This window comes from Engraulis encrasicolus, unplaced genomic scaffold (assembly GCF_034702125.1).
Source record: "Engraulis encrasicolus isolate BLACKSEA-1 unplaced genomic scaffold, IST_EnEncr_1.0 scaffold_58_np1212, whole genome shotgun sequence".
In the NCBI taxonomy this organism is placed as follows: domain Eukaryota; kingdom Metazoa; phylum Chordata; class Actinopteri; order Clupeiformes; family Engraulidae; genus Engraulis; species Engraulis encrasicolus.
In genome coordinates this window covers 361,655-382,910 of record NW_026945906.1, presented here as the reverse complement: position 1 = coordinate 382,910, position 21,256 = coordinate 361,655, and the positions used below count along the sequence as shown (strand labels likewise).

The window sequence follows — 21,256 nt, the reverse complement described above, 5'->3', positions numbered from 1 at the left end:
CTAACACCATTCAGGATGCAGAAATTACATCTCATTCGTACTCATGTCTACTATTACTACTATGTCATGATTTCAGCACTACACATCATTTGGCAACAAGCAATTATAATTATTATTATTTTAATTCATTATTTATTTTTTTAATTAACAGCGAAATATTTCTCAGTTGTTTAATTTGCTGTGTCAGGTTTGTTAGAATGCGGACTTGCTCTTAGTTTTTTTTTTTTAGCGCAGAACTTACCAAATTTCTCTTGACATCGTTCCACTTGTAATTAAGAGCAAAACTTGTTTTGTCACAAATGCGTTCTGATGGTCATGTTGTGTGCGTGTATGTGTGTGTGTGTGTGTGTGTGTGTGTGTGTGTGTGTGTGTGTGTGTGTGTGTGTGTGTGTGTGTGTGTGTGTGTGTGTGTGTGTGTGTTCTCCAGTCCCATGCAGCATAAGAGACCATCCTCTCCAGTGCCGAGCTGTGTGTCCATGAAGAGTGACTGGTCCATGGATCTCCCTCTGCACTTCAGAGCTGATGTTCCTGCTGGTCAGAGGTGTGTATCAGATGCATTGGCTTCTAACACCATTCAGGATGCAGAAATTACATCTCATTCGTCCTCTAGTTTATATCATGATTTCAGCACTACACATCATTTGGCAACAAGCAATTAACAGCTAAATATTTCTCAGTTGTTTAATTTGCTGTGTCAGGTTTGTTAGAATGCGGACTTGCTTTCTAGTTTTTTTTAGCGCAGAACTTACCATGTTTCTGTTGACATCGTTCCACTTGTAATTAAGAGCAAAACTTGTTTTGTCACAAATGCGTTCTGATGGTCATGTTGTGTGCGTGCGTGTGTGTGTGTGTCTCTGTGTGTGTGTGTGCGCATGTGTGTGTGTGTGTGTGTGTGTGTGTGTGTGTGCGTGTGTGTGTGTGTGTGTGTGTGCGTACGTGCACATACGTACTGCATATGTGCGTGTGCGTTCTGCAGTCCCATGCAGCATAAGAGATTATCTTCTCCAGTGCCGAGTTGTGTGTCCATGAGGAGTGACTGGTCAAAGCATGAGCCTCTGAATTTCAGTGGAGATGTTCCTGCTGGTCAGAGGTGTGTATCAAATACAGGCTATATTGGCTTCCAACACTGTCCAGTATGCACAAATTACTTGTCTTTTTTTGCTCTGACTGTATAACACACTATGTTAGTTGGTCAGACGGAAATCAGTTTTCTATAGGCTCTTTTCCACTGCCCGTTTAGCCTTGTCTACCCGCCCGGTACAGCTCGACATTACAACTCGGCCTTTAGTTTGCTCTTTAGTTTGACATTAACATTGAAGGCAGAAATTAAATCAACATTGTAGTATCCAAATATGATGTCACTGAAACTATTTACAGCCTACTTCGATATAATAGATTAAATATCTGTTGGCCTTAAGTCAACTAGCCTACGTAAAGTAATGCTACGTGACAACGCCAAAAGTGTAACTCCAACCATAGTAAAGGGAGGATAAATCTCAGCTCACTGGTCTCCTTTGCTGGTACTTTATACTGCATGGTGCAGTCAAGGACAAGTGGAAATCAGTGGATCCTACTATACGTTTATTGAACTTCTTTGATGATCAGGTAACATGGAGTCCATTCTACAGTTTTAATGTCATGTTTTGAACAATATCTGATGAGTGTGTGTGTGTGCGTGTGCGTGTGCGTGTGCGTGTGCGTGTGCGTGTGCGTGTGTGTGCGCGTGTGCGTGCGTGCGTGCGTGTGTGTTCTAGTCCGATGCAGCATAAGACATCATCCTCTCCTGTGCCGAGCTGTGTGTCCATGAAGAGTGACCGGTCCATGGATCACCCTGGGAACTTCAGAGCTGATGTTCCTGCTGGTCAGAGGTGTGTATCAGATGCATTGGCTCCTAACACCATTCAGGATGCAGAAATTACATCTCATTCGTCTTCTAGTTTATATCATGATTTCAGCACTACACATCATTTGGCAACAAGCAATTTACATTTCGCAAAAGCCACGCCCCCTAGTTATTGTTGCTACGTCCGTCAAAAACTTAGAACCAGGCATACGTTTTGGCTGCGTTTCATAGGCAATGCGTGCACACTTATTGTATACACACGCTGATTACTAGAAGCTATATTCAATTGTGAAGTACAACAACTTGATGATGGCGATGTAATGTCTGTAACCAGGACATTTTGATAGTGCTTAGTGTTAACTGGGACATTTGCAGGGGTCCGCCAAGACCTTTGACGGGCTTTGGGCACACTGCGCAGCTCTTGGCCAGTCACACTGGGCATCTCTCTTCTGTTCACTTTAATGGTTTTAGTTGACAGTTCATGTCTTCATAACAAGGTTGAAACAAGCGCAGCCGCAGACCCATTTCAGTGTTACTTTTTTTTTTTGCTGTCACACGCGATACATAGACTACACACAGACAGAGGGTGGGGGCTGCTCCATGGGCTGTGTATTTGGTGCATATGACAATAAATATAAACGCAACTAGTAGTTTCCCAATAAAATTTGAATCATAATGCCGTGAATTAGGGCTGCACAATGAATCAAAAATAATCAAAAATCGTGATAAATTAGTGAAATCGAAGTCAAACTTTTTGTCACAAATGCGTTCTGATGGTAATGTTGTGTGCGTGTGCGTGTCTCTGTGTCTGTGTGTGTGCGTGTGTGTGTGTGTGTGTGTGCGCGCGCACGTGTGTGTGTGTGTGTGCATGTGTGTCTGTGTGTCTGTGTCTGTGTCTGTGTGTGTGTGTTTGTGTGTTCTAGTCCGATGCAGCATAAGAGATCATCCTCTCCTGTGCCGAGCTGTGTATCCATGAAACCTCTAGTTTATATCATGATTTCAGACTTTCCGGTATGAGCAGCGCCGAGTGAGGTTGTGGGTTTTTGGGCTCGTCGCCAGATTTGAATATTCGTATGTATTAGTTAGGTTTGCAGCGCTTTTTTTTTGTTTTGTTTGTACAGTCTGTCTAAATTATTCGACGTTTGTTTGTCATCAATTATTTTTATATCTCCGTTATCGGTAAATACCTCAGTTTCTACGATGTCACCTAAGAACAAGCGCCCAGCTAGCACTAAATTAGGCGCCAATGCTAACGTCAATGCTAACACCATGGACCATGGACCCTGCTGCAGTGAGCCCTCAAATGGCATTTTGATTGCGATTCAGAGTCTTCGTGAGGATCTGCTGAATAAGATAGATGAGAACGCCAAAACACAGTCATTGGAGCTGAAACAGCACATCTCGCAGCTAAGGGACGAGCTGAGGGGCAGCATTGACAAGGTTAGCAGCCGGACCAAGGCTCTGGAGGCTACGGTGGAGAGCCTTGAATCCGCCTGTAGCAGATACTCCGATGTCATCGCTAGACTGGAGCAGGATATCGAGAAGTTGTCAAAGGCATTGAAATTGGTAGCGGACAAGAATGAGGACCTCGAGGCCAGGTCAAGGAGATGTAATCTTCGCATCACTGGGATTACGGAGGGACGTGAGTCAGGGAAGGCGGCATTGCCGTTCATGGCAGGGCTGCTGAAGGAGACACTAGGGCTTGACAGCTTCCCGACCCTGGACCGATCACACCGGGCATTGCGTACCCGCCCCGACGACGATCAACCACCGCGCGCCTTCGTGATAAAGTGCCACTATTTCCAGGAAAAGGAGGCGATCCTGCGAGCAGCGTCTAAGAAGAAGGGCTTGATAACATCAGCCGGTGATACGATCAGCATATTCCCCGACTACACGCAGGCGGTAGCGAAACAGCGGGCGGCTTTCCGACATGCTAAGAAGATTCTGAAGGACTGTGCTGGAGTGGAATATAGACTGAAATACCCCGCGGTACTGCACGTCGTTACCAAGGTCGATGGTCTACAATACCGTTTTGATGATCCATCACAGGCGAAGGACTTTGCCCTGGGTCTCACGGGAGCTACACAGCCTGTGTAATGGTCCAGGTATCCTTTCGTGGTGGTCAGGCATCCTAGCCAACTAACTTATCATTGTTGAGGGGCGGACAGGCTATTGTTATGACAGGTCTTCATAACGTTTTCCTCCGGGGCTATGCTTTTCCTTTACCTGCCGTCAGTCTACAACGTCGTTTTCATATGCACATAAGAGGTAGCCACTCGGTCATTTTGTTTATTGTGTATTTCTTGTAGCTGATAAACTTACCGGTACTACGATGTAGCCTCTTAAGCATTTAGCAGGTAATAACTAACTTACTCGTAGAGCGTAGCAAACTTGACACAGTCTGTGCGTCTCCGAGAGTGGTTCTAAGATTGACCCTATCAGTTCTACATTTCACGTTGGTATTTCAGTGTTTTTTTTTCTCCGCATTTTGAATAATTGTTCGTTTCAATCTAACTAATATGGTGTATAATGATATTTCATGCAATGTTCTGGCGAGGCTCTCGCTAGGTATGCTGTTCATTCTGAGAACTCAGTGTTTTAGGAGGGTGGATGCGGTCTCTCTTCTGTTGTCGAGAGACCGGCATAGTAGTGTTATGGGTTGTGGACATACGGTCCAATGTGTCGCTTTGACACATATCAATCAGTTTAACGTTTTTACTCATTGTTTTGTTGGTAGTTTATGTTATGGTCTTGTGTTTCATTTCAGTTTCTTTTTTCCCTCTCACCCACCTCCCCCCTGGTCCCCCATCCTTGTCCCAGTGAGGCTTAATGTACTTCTTCATCCACCATGATGTCTCCTCGGATCGGCAGTGCTGCCACCTCTTTTGTAAGCTGGAATGTGAAGGGCCTTAACCACCCAGTGAAGCGTAGTAAAGTATTCTCCCATTTAAAAAAGCTTAAAGGTGATATTGTGTATTTACAAGAAACCCATCTATGCCCAAAAGACCACTCTAGACTTAACCGTGACGGGTTCTCTCAAATTTTCCATTCAACATTTCAAAGTAAGAGTAGAGGAGCTGCTATTCTGATTCGGAAAAATGTACAGTTTGTGCAAACTAATGTTATAACTGACAATAATGGGCGATTTGTCATTGTGCAGGGTCATCTGTATAATACACCTGTTATATTGGCCTGTGTATATGCCCCTAACTGGGATAATACCAACTTCTTTAAGAATTTTCTCTCTGTATTACCAGATTTAAACTCTCATCAGCTAATATTATCTGGAGATTGGAACTGTGTCCTCCATAGCATGCTTGACCATTCAGCTGTTACCAGTAGGCCACTGACAAACTCGGCTAGAACCATTAATTCCTTTATTGAGGATTATGGGTTGGTGGATCCATGGCGGTTTAAGAATCCATTGACAAAGGCATTTTCGTTTTTCTCCCCTGCTCACCAGTCATACAGCAGAATAGATTACTTTCTCCTTGACAAGAAATTACTCAATATTCTCAACTCCATTGTATATGAAAGTATTGTCATCTCAGACCACAGCCCAGTAGTAATGAGTCTTTGTTTTCCTGATTGTGTACACACACATAGAACATGGAGACTCAATACAAGCCTTCTTTCTGATGAGGAGTTTATTAAATTTGTGTCAACGAATATTGATGTTTTTTTAAAGGTGAACATGGGCTCTGACACAAGCTTAGGAACGATATGGGAGGCATTGAAAGCATATCTTCGCGGCCAAATTATATCTTATGCTGCCAGTGTTAAGAGAGAAAGGACTAAGCGCGTGGAGGAAATTATTAAAACTATTGGGGATATTGATGAGAAGAATGCAGTGGCGCCATCTGCTGACCTCTATAAGGAGCGTATTGCACTGCAAACAGAGTTTGACTCCCTATCCTCTGCATACATTCAGAGTCTTTACCTGAAGTCCAGAATGACCCACTATGAGCATGGAGAAAGGGCAGGTAAACTACTATGTCACCAACTTAGGCAGTCTGCGTGCAACAGTATCATAGCAGAAGTGCGCGATTCAACAGGTAACACCACCTCAGATCAGATGGCCATGAACAATCAGTTTAAGTCTTTTTATGAGGAACTGTATTCTGCAACTGCAACTGACAACTCTAACTCTGTTGAATTCTTCCAGAGTATTCAACTCCCAAAATTAAGTGCTGAAGATACGTCATCCTTAGAAGGGGATATATCTGAGGCAGAAATCAACCAGGCAATCAAGTCTATGAAGGTTGGCAAAGCCCCTGGGCCTGATGGCTTCCCGATTGAATTTTACAAAGCATTTTATAAGCAACTACCACCCATGCTGCGTAATGTCTATGCAGAGGCCTTGCAGGTAGGCTCAATTTCCCCCACTATGTCACAGGCAGTCATATCAGTCCTTTTGAAGGATGGGCGGGATCCTGCAATGTGTGACTCATATAGACCTATAAGCCTAGTGTGTTGCGACAATAAAATTCTAGCAAAAGTACTTGCACTGCGCCTGGAGAAGGTCTTGCCTAATATTATACATCCTGACCAGACAGGCTTTGTAAAGGGAAGGCAGTCTTTTGAAAATCTTCGCCGGCTATACAACATAATTTACTCTGACTCAGGGCCAGCTCCTGAAGCTGTTCTATCTCTCGATGCTTTTAAGGCGTTTGACTGCATCCTATTTAATTATCTATTCACTGCCCTTCAGGAATTTGGTTTCAATTCTAACTTTGTCTCCTGGATTAAAGTCCTGTACTCAGCACCACAGGCTGCAGTACGGACGAATTCTGTTATTTCAGAATACCCCTTACAGAGAGGTACAAGACAGGGATGCCCTCTTTCCCCTCTTTTGTTTGACCTGGCAATTGAGCCATTAGCAGTTGCTCTCCGGCAGCGAGAGGACTTTAGGGGTATTGAACGTGGAGGCCTCACACATAAACTGTCCCTTTTTGCAGATGACCTGCTCCTGTATTGTTCCGATCCTCTTACGTCAGTCCCTGTTGCTCTGGATGTCATCCATTCATTTGGCAAGGTATCAGGCTATAAAATCAACTTAACTAAAAGCATACTTTTCCCCATCAATGCAGGCGCGTCCCTACTCCCTTTAAGACAAATACCGTTTCAAGTAGCAACTGATTCCTTTACCTATCTTGGTGTGCGTGTCACGAGAAAGTTTACAGACTTATACAAAAAGAATCTACAACCTGCCCTTGGCAAGGCAAAAGACGACATGAAGCGGTGGGAGGGCCTCCCTATATCACTGGCGGGTAGGATTAATTCTGTTAAGATGGTTATAATGCCAAGACTCTTATATTTTTTTAACACAGTCCCCACGTTCATTCCAAAATCTTTTTTCAAAGAGCTGAACAAGCATATTTCTTCATTTATATGGAACAAGAAAATCCCACGTATCTGCAGGTCACTCTTGGAAAAATCAAAATCAGAAGGTGGCCTTGCTTTACCACATTTTATACATTACTACTGGGCTGCCAACATACAGAAAGTGGCTTTTTGGGCGTCTTCATTTCCAGATGGTGAAGGGCCAAACTGGTGCCTCATAGAACGTCGGGCATGTGGGTCGGCAGATGTTGTTTCACTGGTGTGTTCCCCATTGCCACTAAGTGTAAAACTCCATTCAAATAATCCTGTTGTAACCAGCACTCTCCGTATATGGAAACAGTTTCGAGTTCATTTTGGCTTTAAAAAAGCTATCTTGAACATGCCAATACTTCGCAACCCCTTCTTTAAACCAGCGCTTATGGACACAGCCTTCCACATTTGGTTCCAGAGAGGTCTCAAAAGTGTAGCTGATCTGTTCCATGATTCAGTATTTGTTTCATTTGAATTCCTGGTCCAAAAATATGGCATTCCAAGATCACACTTCTTTAGATACCTCCAAATCAGGGATTTCACTCATAAGCAGTTCCCATCCTTCCCTTCATCTCCACCTGACAGCCCTGTAAATGTCTGCATCTCTCTGGACCCGTCTCGGCCTGGGTGCGTCTCCAAACTGTATAACATCATACAAAGTATTTCCAGCCCCTCTCTCAGCCATGTCAGGGAGGCCTGGGAGAGTGAGTTACAAATAGATATCACAGACACTGAGTGGCAGGCAGCAGTAGACAGAGTGCATAAGTCCTCACTCTGTATAAGACATGGATTACTCCAGTTTAAAGTCCTCCATCGCCTTCATTTCTGTAGAAACAAACTTGCCAAAATATTTCCAGATACAGACCCTACTTGTCAACGGTTTCTCAGTGCCCCTGCTACTCTGACCCATATGTTTTTTACGTGCCCGTCTATTGCCCCCTTTTGGTCCTCAATATTTGATTCGATTTCCAGTATGTGTGGTCAAAAAATAACACTTAATCCACTGACTGCCATCTTTGGTGTGGTGCCAGAAGAATTCTCCATCTCTAACAGCCACTCACAGGCTATAGCTTTTGCACTCCTTCTAGCCCGTCGTCTCATTCTGCTTAAGTGGAAAGACAGGTCTCCACCTTCACATGGCAAGTGGGTCAAGGAAGTGATGATGCAACTCAACCTAGAGGAACTTAGGTTCAGAATCAGAGGCTCCACCAAGAAGTATAAAAAGGTTTGGCAGCCATTTCTTAAGCACTTTAGCACCATCCCCTCTGCAAATCTGATGGATTAAACTGAAGCCCGACTCAAGCCCCACCCCTACCCCTTAACTTTCTTTATTTTTATTATTATTGTTTGATTTTATTATTATTATTATTATTATTTTTATTTTATTTTTTGCAAATATGTGTTTCTAGGAGTGTGGTGTGTGTGTGTGTGTGTGTTTGTTTGTTTGCCTTTGTGTGTGTGTGTGGGTTTGCCTGCGTGTGTGCATGCGCGAGAGTGGTAGAGAGAGAGACAGAGTGTTTGTTTTTCAAAAGGATGACAGTTATCCCACATTTGTGGATCAGCTTGAATGGTTAATTGTTACTGGATGAACTCCATGTTACTGTGCTTTTGTGATCCTGCTGATGCATAATCCTATGTGTTTAAATGTCAATAAAAAATATTGAAATATATATCATGATTTCAGCACTACACATCATTTGGCAACAAGCAATTTACATTTCGCAAAAGCCACGCCCCCTAGTTATTGTTGCTACGTCCGTCAAAAACTTAGAACCAGGCATACGTTTTGGCTGCGTTTCATAGGCAATGCGTGCACACTTATTGTATACACACGCTGATTACTAGAAGCTATATTCAATTGTGAAGTACAACAACTTGATGATGGCGATGTAATGTCTGTAACCAGGACATTTTGATAGTGCTTGGTGTTAACTGGGACATTTGCAGGGGTCCGCCAAGACCTTTGACGGGCTTTGGGCACACTGCGCAGCTCTTGGCCAGTCACACTCTCTTCTGTTCACTTTAATGGTTTTAGTTGACAGTTCATATCTTCATAACAAGGTTGGAACAAGCGCAGCCCCATTTCAGTGTTACTTTTTTTTTTTCTTTGCTGTCAAACGCGATGCATAGACTACACACAGACACACGCACCGGAAAAGAGAGAAATGGTGGGGGCTGCTCCGTGGGCTGTGTATTTGGCGCATATGACAACAAATATAAATGCAACTAGTAGTTTCCCAATAAAATTTGAATCATAATGCCGTGAATTAGGGCTGCACAATGAATCGAAAATAATCAAAAATCATGATAAATTAGTGAAATCGAATTCAAACTTTTTGTCACAAATGCATTCTGATGGTCATGTTGTGTGCGTGTCTCTGTGTCTCTGTCTCTGTCTGTGTGTCTGTGTCTGTGTGTCTGTGCGTGTGCGTGTGCGTGTGTGTTTGTGTGTGTGTCTGTCTGTCTGTCTGTCTGTGTCTCTGTCTGTGTCTCTGTGTGTGTGTGTTCTAGTCCGATGCAGCATAAGAGACCATCCTCTCCTGTGCCGAGCTGTGTATCCATGAAGAGTGACTGGTCCATGGATCTCCCTCTGCACTTCAGAGCTGATGTTCCTGCTGGTCAGAGGTGTGTATCAGATGCATTGGCTTCTAACACCATTCAGGATGCAGAAATTACATCTCATTCGTCCTCTAGTTTATATCATGATTTCAGCACTACACATCATTTGGCAACAAGTAATAAACAGCTAAATATTTCTCAGTTGTTTAATTTGCTGTGTCAGGTTTGTTAGAATAAGGACTTGCTTTTAGGTATTTTTTGCGCAGAACTTACCATATTTCTGTTGACATCGTTCCACTTGTAATTAAGAGCAAAATGTGTTTTGTCACAAATGCGTTCTGATGCTCGTGTGTGTGTGTGTGTGTGTGTGTGTGTGTGTGTGTGTGTGTGTGTGTGTGTGTGTGTGTGTGTGTGTGTGTGTGTGTGTGTTTGTTTGTGTGTGTGTCTGTGTATGTGTGTGTGTGTGTGTGTGTGTCTGTGTGCGTGCAAATACGTACTGTATGTGTGCGTGTACGTTCTCCAGTCCCATGCAACATAAGAGATCATCTTCTCCAGTGCCGAGCTGCATATCCATGAAGAGTGACCGGTCCATGGATGAGCATGGGAACTTCAGAGCTGATGTTCCTGCTGGTCAGAGGTGTGTGTCAAATACAGGCTACATTGGCTTCCAACACTGTCCAGTATGCACAAATTACTTGTCTTTTTTGATGTGACTGTATAACACACTATGTCAGTTGGTCAGACGGAAACCAGTAAAAGTGCACTCATACTTTTTGTGCCAAGAAAAAGTATGTTTACAATATGCTTATTTAAAGTGTACTTAAAATTAGATGTAATTAAGTTGCTCTCAAAGAAAGTACACTTAGTCAACCATACTTAAAGTGGAGCGTGTTGGCACTAGGGCCGACTTCAGGCAACTCCACAGGCCGACAAGGATTGTCCTTAGTATAAAAACCCTTTATTAATCCATGGGCATTGTTACAAAGATAAAACCGCCAACCGGTTTCAACCCGCACTGGGTCTTCATCAGGGCGTAAACAGAGTCTGTTTACGCCCTGATGAAGACCCAGTGCGGGTAGCGGTTTTTTATACTAAGGACAATCCTTGTCGGCCTGTGGAGTTGCCTGAAGTCGGCCCTAGTGCCAACACGCTCTAAATGAAAGGACTTTAGTCTTCTTACTTCAAGAGCACCCACAGTTTGGAGTTTACTAAGTTGGAGAACAAGAGCGCTCAGTCAACCTTTTCTGTTTATACTTAAAGTGGACTTGGAAGATGTTTGGCTAAAGTGTATTTACAGGAATATACTAATAGTGTTCTAATAGTGAACTTACTAGAAGTGTATTTCTAAATAACATATTGCATTTGCACTTTTTTTAAGTGCACTATGATTATACTTCACCCAAATGTCTTCGAAGTGTGATTTTCTATAGTGCGCTTTAAAGTAAATCACTTTAACATATTGGAAGTATACTTTTTCTAAGTGCACCATGATTGTACTTCACCCAAATATATTCAAAGTGTGCTTACACAAAGTGCATTTACCCATCATGCACCATCATGCATGTACCATCATGCAATGCACTTCTTGGAGCTACATTTCTCAAACAGAAAGCCATTTGTCTCTAAGGAATATCTTTGGTTTGCATGAAAATATTACTCATTGTTACATTCTGCTTTTATTGTAGGTTTTTATTTTATTTTAAGTGGAACACAAAACATGACCATGTTCCCACCATCATTATGATGGTCACGTATATGTTCTGGTATATATAGGCTCACACTTCCTATTGAGTCATAGTGAAAGGTAAGTCAGAAGTAGTTGATCAATTCAAAATGGTTTACAAAGTACAGAACAGTAGTACAAGTTAAGTTGGAGTAATATGAGTATCTGAAATCTCTGTATGATTGCAATGACTGTAAATGTCAATCAGGCTGTGCGTACGTATCAATAATGTGACCTCTGGATGTGTTCAATGTACAAGCTCTGAGTAACAGCATGGATTATAGTATTACATTTATGTTATTTCATGTAAATGGGAGTGTACTGTAAACATACTTCAAGCATACCTGTTAATATATTTACAATACTTAATAATGTACTTTTTACAGACTTAAAGTGTTCCATTGTAGTCCAAAGAAGCATGAAGTGAACATACTTTTATTGAACTTCAAGTAACAACAAAATGTCATAAAAGTGTACTCCAACACACTCTGAATGCCATACGAATGCATGAAAGGCGTGTTTGGAACATACTTTCAAAAGTATGCTTGTAGGGCACTTAAAGTTGTCCAAAAGCGGTGCCAATTTAGCGTCCTCAGTGTGCTGCAAGTGTGCTGAAGTACTTCTCTAGTAGTGCTTCAGCGCACTAATAGTGCAATGAAGCGCACTTTAAATCGCCGAAAATAGTACACTTTGTACTAAGTACGGTCAAAAACAGTACACATAAAGTATATGGGTTTTTCACCTGGGTTGTCTACCCGCCCGGTATAGCTCGACAGTAAAACTCGGCCTTTAGTTTGCTCTTTAGTTTGACACTACAGTATTACTTTGATATTAAAATCGAAGGCAGAAATCATCATTGTAGTATCCAAATATGATGTCACTTAAACTATTTACAGCCTACTTCGATAGATGAAATATCTGTTGGCCTTAAGTCAACTAGCCTACGTGAAGTAATGCTACTTGACAATGACAAAAGTGTAACTCCAACCGTAGTAAAGGGAGGATAAATCACTGCACACTGGTCTTCTTTGCTGGTACTTTATACTGCATGGTGCAGTCAAGGACAAGTGGAAATCAGTGGATCCTACTACACATGTATTGACCTTCTGCAAAGCTTTGGAACCATCTTCCTGATGATATAAAAAATGCACCATCTGATGCAAGTTTTAAATCTAGACTCAAGACGAAGCTTTTTGCAGATGCCTACCCGTAACTTAAATATTATTTATTTAATTGTATTTTTTATTCTACCATAAGTTTTACCGTAGCGCTTTTTTTTCAACTTAGCTTAAATTATATGTTTTTATTTATTTATTTCCATTTTCTTTTTATCATATGTTTTATCTTAATGCTTGAAATCTTCTTTGGCTTTTAAATACTTTTAAAGGCTCTTTGTATTTGTAAAGCACATTGAGTTGCACATGTGTATGAAATGCGCTATATAAATAAAGTTGACTTGACTTGACTTGACTTGACTTCTTTGATGATCAAGTAACATGTCCACTCTACAGTTCTAATGTCATGTTTTGAACAATATCTGATTCGTGTGTGTGTGTGTGTGTGTGTGTGTGTGTGTGTGTGTGTGTGTGTGTGTGTGTGTGTGTGTGTGTGTGTGTGTGTGTGTGTGTGTGTGTTTGTGTTTGTGTGTGTGTGTGTGTGTGTGTGTGTGTGTGTGTGTGTGTGTGTGTGTGTGTGTTCTAGTCCGATGCAGCATAAGAGATCATCCTCTCCTGTGCCGAGCTGTGTGTCCATGAAGAGTGACCGGTCCATGGTTCAACCTTGGAACTTCAGAGCTGATGTTCCTGCTGGTCAGAGGTGTGTATCAGATGCATTGGCTTCTAACACCATTCAGGATGCAGCAATTACATCTCATTCGTCTTCTAGTTTATATCATGATTTCAGCACTACACATCATTTGGCAACAAGCAATTAACATTGATTGTGATCAACTGACATAATTTTGTAAGCTGATAAACGTTGGTAGCGTGTGACAGGTAGCAGGTTGGTACGTTTACCTTAAACGCTGGTAAACGTTTACCTTAAGCGTGACAGGGAGCACGCACCTTGTTGCGAGTTTCCCATCGGCTTGACTTTGGGCAGGGGGCTGCTTTGATTGTTATTTGCATGTTTGTTTGGGAAGGAGATATAAGATTTTAAAAACTCACAATGAACATTCATTCATCTGCTTAGCTGCCGATTGGAACTGTGATTTGCGGTGCATGATAAGGAGTTGGTCATTTTCATCTTGCTTGGGCCAAAGTTAATTATCTACTCTATAATACTTACTATACTTTCTTCTTTCAATAATATTTTTCTTCTCTCTTTTTTCTTTCCTCTAAATCACATATAACTATGAATATCATTATGCCGTACTATCAGACCCAATACCATTCACCAATCCTATACAAGGATTATCTAGATAATGTACAGTAGATTTAGTAGGGAAAAACTTAAAGGACCAGTTCAGTCAATCTAATTATGCTGTTGTATTGCTCACGCTACCCTTTACTTATCAGTACCCGGTGATGCCACATTTTTCGGCTAAGCCCTTTCTGAAATATGAGCTATTCTAATGGGGGCAGCGTTTGTTTACATTTTCAAAAAATGTAACATAGGCCTACTCCAAATATTTTCCCAAAAGGTACCACTGTTTGCTAGTTGTCTGCTGATGTTGTATAACCTTTTGGATGTTTCTGGGAAAAAATAAAAATGTTTTTTTTTAAATGTAAACAAAGCGCTGCCCCGGTCCGTGTAACGCTTTGCAGTGCTTTGATCCATTAAATTGAAAATTGAAGTTTTGAACCCAATTTTCATCTTTTTCATGTGAATTCCAAAAATGGATCAAAGCACTGCAAAGCGTTACACGGACCTGCCCCCATTACAATGACCAGGATCTCGGAAAAGGCTGAAGAAGAAGAAAAAAAATCTCAGGTACTGACAAGTCCAGGGTAGTGTGAGCATTACAACTGCATGTTGAAATTGACTGAACTGGTCCTTTAAGGTCATGACTTGTGGATAGTCCTTCATTGAGTGAGCTGTTATTTACAATTGAAGGGTTTTTTTAGACAAAATTCTAAATCTGAAATATTCATGGAATGCTTGCGATTAATATCAGGTACCGCTGTCAGCAGCTGGGGGCCAAGCCTGCCTAAAGATCTGATGCTAGAATCACCCCTGCTATAGTACCAATGTTAGCTAATATTACTTATTATCTACACAGTTGCTGCTACCCAAAACATGTCAGGTAGCACAACTAAATAGTATTTGAAGTAGGGGTATTATCACATTTTCAATGAAGTGGGCGGAATTTAGTGACCTTACGATAGGTGTTTTCTCACAAATGTGTTCTGATGATCATGGAACTTGGAATGCACTGTACATGAGGCCTTGCAGTCTTGTTTTCTGCAATATGTGATTATTTTGTGTGTCAATAATTTAGGAATATTGGAATGCCAGGAATACTGATTGACTAAATATTGCAAGAAATAGAATCCGCCAAAGCAGCCAAAAGTTTTTTTGTTTTGTTTTTTTTAACCAGCGATTAGGTCTGGCCATGATCCTTGTGAGATCACCACAACAGATGCCAGCTCTAGCCCACCAATCTAAAGCAGTCTCATGACCCTGGCGTTATTTTTCTAATTTTATCTAATATAATATAATCTTAACCAGGGGACAATATTTGACACAGAGGGTCTCAAGTTGACGTTGTTGCGTGTGCACGTGCGCGTGTGCGTGTGTGTGTGTGTGTGTGTGTGTGTGTGTGTTTCCAGTTCCATGCAACATAAGAGATCCTCCTCTCCAGTGCCGAGCTGTGTGTCCATGAAGAGTGACTGGTCCAAGGCTGAGACTCTGAACTTCAGTCGAGATGTTCCTGCTGATCAGAAGTGAGTATCAAATATAGGCTGCACTGGCTTTTAACTATGCGCAAATTACTCATTTGTCTTCTAGTAATTAGTAGCAAGATGCTTTCGCATGTTTTTTAAGCGGCTGTGTCTGGCTTCTTAAAATCATGTTTTTCTTGAGGTTTTTTTGCAGGAGTTACCATATGTCTGTTGATGTTGTTCCACTAGTAATTAACACCATTACATTACATTATATTGCATTTGGCACCTACACTTTTTTTAACCAAAGCAACTTACAGTCGAGGACATAATTATAGCCAGCATCACTAGCAGAAACAGAGAGCAAAGGAAACGTACAGAACACAAGTGCAAATGCTAAGTAGGGTTAGTTTTTTTAAATTATTTATTAACAGTATGTGTGTGAGTGTGTGTGTGTGTGTGTGTGGGGGGGGGCAGTATAACAAATAAATTGTTGTTATAACACATCAAAATTAATCATTGTTTGTCATGTAGTTTCCATGGTGACCAAATTGGAATGCAACAGGCCCACAAATCCCACCTGCTGAAGACGTCTCAGTGTCTGATGGAGGGACTCACGCATCAGGGAATCCCCACACTGCTCAGAGAGATCTACACAGACCTTTACATCACACAGGGGGGAAGAGGAGAGGTCAATGAAGAACATGAGGTCAGACAGATAGAGAGAGCATCCTGGAGAAAAGCAGCCCAAGACAGTCCAGTCAAATGCAGTGACGTCTTTGAAAGCTTATTTAAACAAGTCAAACCCCTATCTGAACAACTCAAGTCCTCATCTGAACTAGTCAAACCCTCATCTGCACACGTCAAGTCATCATCGAAAGAAGTCAAACCTTTGGGAATTGTGCTGACAAAGGGAGTAGCAGGCGTTGGAAAAACAGTCTCGGTGCAGAAGCTCCTTCTGGACTGGGCTGAAGGAACGTCTAATCAGGATGTTGACTTCATATTTCCACTTCCTTTTCGTGAGTTAAACCTGATGAAGGAGAAAACCATCAGTCTGGTGGATCTTGTGAAGCACTTTTTCTCAGACGTGAAGGATCCAAGAGTCTTCACCAGTTCAGAGCATAGAGTCATGTTCATCTTTGATGGTCTGGATGAATGTCGACTTCCCCTTAACTTCTCCTCAAACCCAAAGTGCTGTGATGTGACCAAGTCAGTCCCAGTTGACGTGCTGCTAACAAACCTCATCCAGGGGAATCTGCTTCCGTCTGCTCTCCTCTGGATCACCACCCGACCAGCTGCAGCTGGTCTAATCCCTCCTGAGTGTGTGAACCAGGTGACAGAAATAAGGGGGTTTAATGACACACAGAAAGAAGAGTACTTCAGGAAGAAACTCAGTGATGAGAATCTGGTCAGTAAAATCATTGCCCACCTGAAGTCATCCAGGAGCCTCTACATCATGTGCCACATTCCAGTCTTCAGCTGGATTTCAGCTACAGTAGTAGAGAACACATCATATGAATCAGGGAGGGTAGAAATGCCAAGGACTCTCACACAGATGTACACACACTTCCTGATCATTCAGGTTACAAATAAAAACACCAAGTACACAGAACATGAAGGAAGAGATGAAGAAATGATTTTGAAACTGGGGAAACTGGCATTCCAGCAGCTGGAGAAGGGAAATTTGATCTTCTATGATGAAGACCTGAGGGAATGTGGCATTGATGTCACAGAAGCATTGGTGTACTCAGGAGTGTGCACTCAGATCTTCAAAGAGGAGGCCGGGCTGTACCAGGCGAAGGTGTTCAGCTTTGTACATCTGAGCATTCAGGAGTTCCTTGCAGCATTATATGTGTTCCTCTGCTTCATCAACAGCGAGAGAAACATGTCTGACCAACAGCTATTGTCTCAGCTCTCTGGTCTGTTCAGAGCAGCAACACTTCAAGACCTACACAAGACTGCAGTGGATCTGGCTTTACAGAGTAGGAATGGACACCTGGACCTTTTCCTCCGCTTCCTTCTGGGCCTCTCCCTGGAGTCCAATCAGAACCTCTTAAGGCATCTAATGCCACAGAACAACAGCCAATCACAGAGCTCTGAGCCAACAGTGCAATTACTCAAACACAACATCAGGGATTTTTCTAATAGTGGCAGTAGCAGATATCAGAGAAGGTCAGACAGACAGATCAACCTATTTTACTGTCTGAATGAGCTGAATCAGCATACTGTAGTGGAGCACATTGACAGGACCTCAGGAACTCTTTCCGTAGTGATGCTCTTACCAGGACAGTGGGAGACTGGGGAGTTTAGATTTGAGACTTCAGAAGAGTATCTGGAGGCGTTTGACTTGCAGACGTATGTGAAGACACCAGAGGTGGACCAGACTGAACTCCTCAGCCCAGATGACGTTCTTCAGAAGCTGATACCATCTGATGTGTTCACATCATCCACCTCAGCACAGTGAGTGTGTGTGCACATTGGTGTGTGTGTGTGTGTGTGTGTGTGCGTGCGTGCGTGCGTGCGTGCGTGTGAGAGATAGAGAGAGAGAGAGTGTGTGTGTGTGTGGTTGTTGTTGTTGTTGTTGTTGTTGAGGTGTGTATTGAATTGAGTTGTTGAGTGTTGATGTGTAGGTTGACTTACTGCAATCTGATGTCTCTCAAAGGCTGGATAGATGTCCCCTGTCAGAGAGGAGCCTTTCCTACCTGGCCTCTGCACTGACCACACACTCCTCACATCTGACGCAGCTGACACTAGAGGGCCAAGAAGACACAGCATCATCACTGCATGTGTCATCTTCAGCTGGGTGCCATCCAGACTGCAAGCCCTGGGAGTTCAGGTAGAATATATTCTCTCTACACATCACTGCTCTCGTCTTGTAAATATGTTAAGTGATCATTTAAGAAATGCACAGAAATTCATCCAGGAGGCAAATACAGGACACACACTGACATTATGCATAGCTACATATAGAACCCCCAATAATAATATCTTTGCAATTACCTTGTGAAAAAGGTTGTATTATTCAGTATTCATATATCTGAGGGTTGTTGTATTCCATGCTGTTTGTGTAATTTGTAGAACCAGAAAAGAGCTTTCAAACAACACCACAGACATCTTTTTGTGACTTACACGGACAGATATAATCAAGGCTTGAATGTATAGTGTCCTACCCTCATATGTAGACCTTTTGATAGTCTGTTTCTCCCTTAATATATGTGTCAGATTCACACAAATTCAGTTCTGGGGTGCTACCTTGCTACTTATAAGAGACACCAAGTATGATTGAAACCTGTGTCAGTCGGGTCCAAAAGTGTCTGATATCACGTGAAATGACACTATTTACTCTCCTGGCAAGCTAGAGTAAAACATGAAATGTGCAAGATTGTTGGCACCCCCTGTGAAATCTCAACATTAACTGATGTAGTTTCATGTCAAGTCAAGTCAGCTTTATTGTCAATTTCTTTACATGCGCTGGTCATACTTGATGGATACACACGAGGTGCCTTCCTCAGCTACCTTAGCAGGTAGCTGTAGCATTAAGCCAGGAGCAGATGTCGTCTGGTGGTGTCCAACCTTCTCTGGGTGTTTCGGCCCTGAACCGCAACACCCTCCAGCTGGTGGGCCCACAGTGAGTGGCCAGCTCACTGCCCATCTGCTCCTGGCTTCCAGCTTTCCTCCTCTCTCTTACTCCAAATCCAGCATGAGGCACGTTCCGCCTCCTCCCCCATCCGACGAGCTGCCTGCTTCTTACTGTGCTCATCCATGCCTATGGCAGAAAGGAAACTCCATGCAGACCTTGCTGGAAAGCCCCTGCACCCTATCTCCACGGGGAAGACCCATGCCTGCCAGCCTCTGTCTCGGCAGTCTTGGGCCAGCTGTTGGTATTTTGCAGCCTTCCTTTCATGGGCCTCCTCGCACCCTCCCATGGTACTGTCAATTCAACCAGGATGATCTTCTGGTCCTTGGATGACCACAGCACTATGTCTGGGCGGAGGGAAGTTTGCACCACCTCAGGGAACTGCAGTCTCCTCCCCACATCCACCCTCATCTCCCAGGAACTTGCTGCCTGGAGAATGCTGGTTCTTTTCCTTTTGGTGGTCTGTGAAGGTCCAGTTCCCTCCTTGACGAAGGTGATGGCTCTCCGTGCGGTTGTGTTGGCTGGTCTCTTCTTGACCCTCTCCCGCTCTATGGTGTCGGCCAGTGAGAGGAGCACTTTGTCGTGGCGCCATCTATACCGCCCCTGGGTTAAGGATGTTTTGCACCCAGACAGTATATGGGCCAAGGTCCCCCTCTTGCCGCACAGCTTACAAAGCGGATCCTCTCTTAGACCCCATGTGTGCAGATGTACTGGGGAGGGGAGGGTGTCATAAACAGACCGTAAGAGGAAGGAGATGCGGTTGGGCTCCAGGCGCAAGCCCCATTTTGTCCAGGCCCCCTGCTGCACTGCTCTTGCTACTCACTTCTCCTCCTCTCTGCTTCTTCCGTTTGCACCATGCCTCTCCTGGTTCTTGTGCTTGCACCTCCCCAGGTTTGGAATTGTGCAGAGCCAAGGCCTTGTCGGTGGATGCACTGGTTGCCCACTATATCCCGCAACTTCAAGGAGCTGACTGCCTGATCCACCGCTACGTTGGCAGCCCACTTGCGTCCAGACCTGGTTGTCATGCCAGCTTGACTGATGAGGTCATCGTTGGAGTCCCTCAGACTTAGGACAACTCTGCATTTCGCCACCTTGTACTCCTCAACTACTGGCGACAGTGGGAGTTGCAGTTGACCGGACCTGATGTAAAGTCCCACTGATGAGAAACTTGGGGGGATGCCCAGCCACCTCCGCAGGTTCTCCTCTCAATGAGCTCAATGGTGGTCATGGGAAACTCATAGATGGTGAGCAGCCAGAGGAGTCTGGGCAAGAGTCCGTGCTGGTACAGCCAGGTCATGAACTTGCCCGGGAGTAGAGATTTATCAATTTTCCTCAGCCATTCCTCAGTCTGCCTTACCGCCTCAGCTACGTTGGCACCATCCGTTAGTGACGCATTAAACCACTTTCCCAGGCATTTTACCGGGTTACCCTCGATTGGTGGGATGACCTCACCCTGGACCTGGAGACTAAACTTGCCGGTACAAAGAATTGAAATTACTTTACTTACTTTCCCATGCAGACATAGACATAGACTTCAGGTGTGGACATAGACAATGAGACATAGACAGTACAAATACGTTACACCTTGAGTACCTATACCACTGATTTTCAAAGACACTTCGTTGTCATGACGACGATTTGGTGGTGGCATTCCAATGGAGTCTGATTTGTAGAGATTTGTTTTGTTTCATCTTAGATTTCTTAACCTTCTGCTATTGCTATATATATATTCTCATTTTATTCTTATGATTTGGCAGGGGAAATCCCCATATAGTGACATATTCTTGTGTGTAAGCTTTTCTGTAATGGGTCACGGGACACTCAACATTATTGGAAACATGTGCATCTAATTTGTGTGGTCACAAGGCTGCTGAACAACGAAATATGAAATTGCATATACTGGACAACAAGACAATGGACAGTGGGCATCTGGCCATGCGGGACCCCACGTGACCAGACGAAGCTCATGCCATGGACTGTGGGGGAGGGAAATGGTTAAATAGGGTTGCCTTTTGTATCCACTTCAGAACTTGCTGGGTGGAATACTTCCTGTCTCCACACAGTAACTTCTCCGGTCGTTAACAATAAAATCTGCAGTGCTTACCATCTGAGTTACTTGTCTGCCGATATATAACATTTTACTTCAGATCCTTATCTCCCCTCTTCCCTGGACCATCTGTCAGGTTCTCCATCACTTTAGTGGGAACAATAACACAATGAGTCTTCAAAATGGAAACTTAGTTTTTCAGGGAAAGGCAAATTTATTATGTCAAAAGTAATTGTAACCTGATCTATAGCCA

At 43.2% G+C, this 21,256-nt stretch overlaps 1 protein-coding gene and 1 long non-coding RNA gene across 2 annotated transcripts in view; both read left to right on the top strand.

Moving 5' to 3' along the window:
- The window catches only part of LOC134444521 (uncharacterized), a 70,292-nt gene extending 69,793 nt beyond the window's left edge, over window positions 1-499 (top strand). Inside the window, exon 3 of the long non-coding RNA XR_010033989.1 lies at window positions 428-499. This is a non-coding gene — a long non-coding RNA (uncharacterized LOC134444521). The remainder of the gene's footprint in view (window positions 1-427) is intronic.
- A 1,259-nt stretch (window positions 500-1,758) lies between these two features.
- The window catches only part of LOC134444519 (NACHT, LRR and PYD domains-containing protein 3-like), a 163,427-nt gene continuing 143,929 nt past the window's right edge, over window positions 1,759-21,256 (top strand). Inside the window, exons 1-3 of the mRNA XM_063193824.1 lie at window positions 1,759-1,868; window positions 9,728-9,841; window positions 13,200-13,313. Of these exons, the coding sequence (XP_063049894.1) occupies window positions 1,759-1,868; window positions 9,728-9,841; window positions 13,200-13,313 (338 nt within the window). The remainder of the gene's footprint in view (window positions 1,869-9,727; window positions 9,842-13,199; window positions 13,314-21,256) is intronic.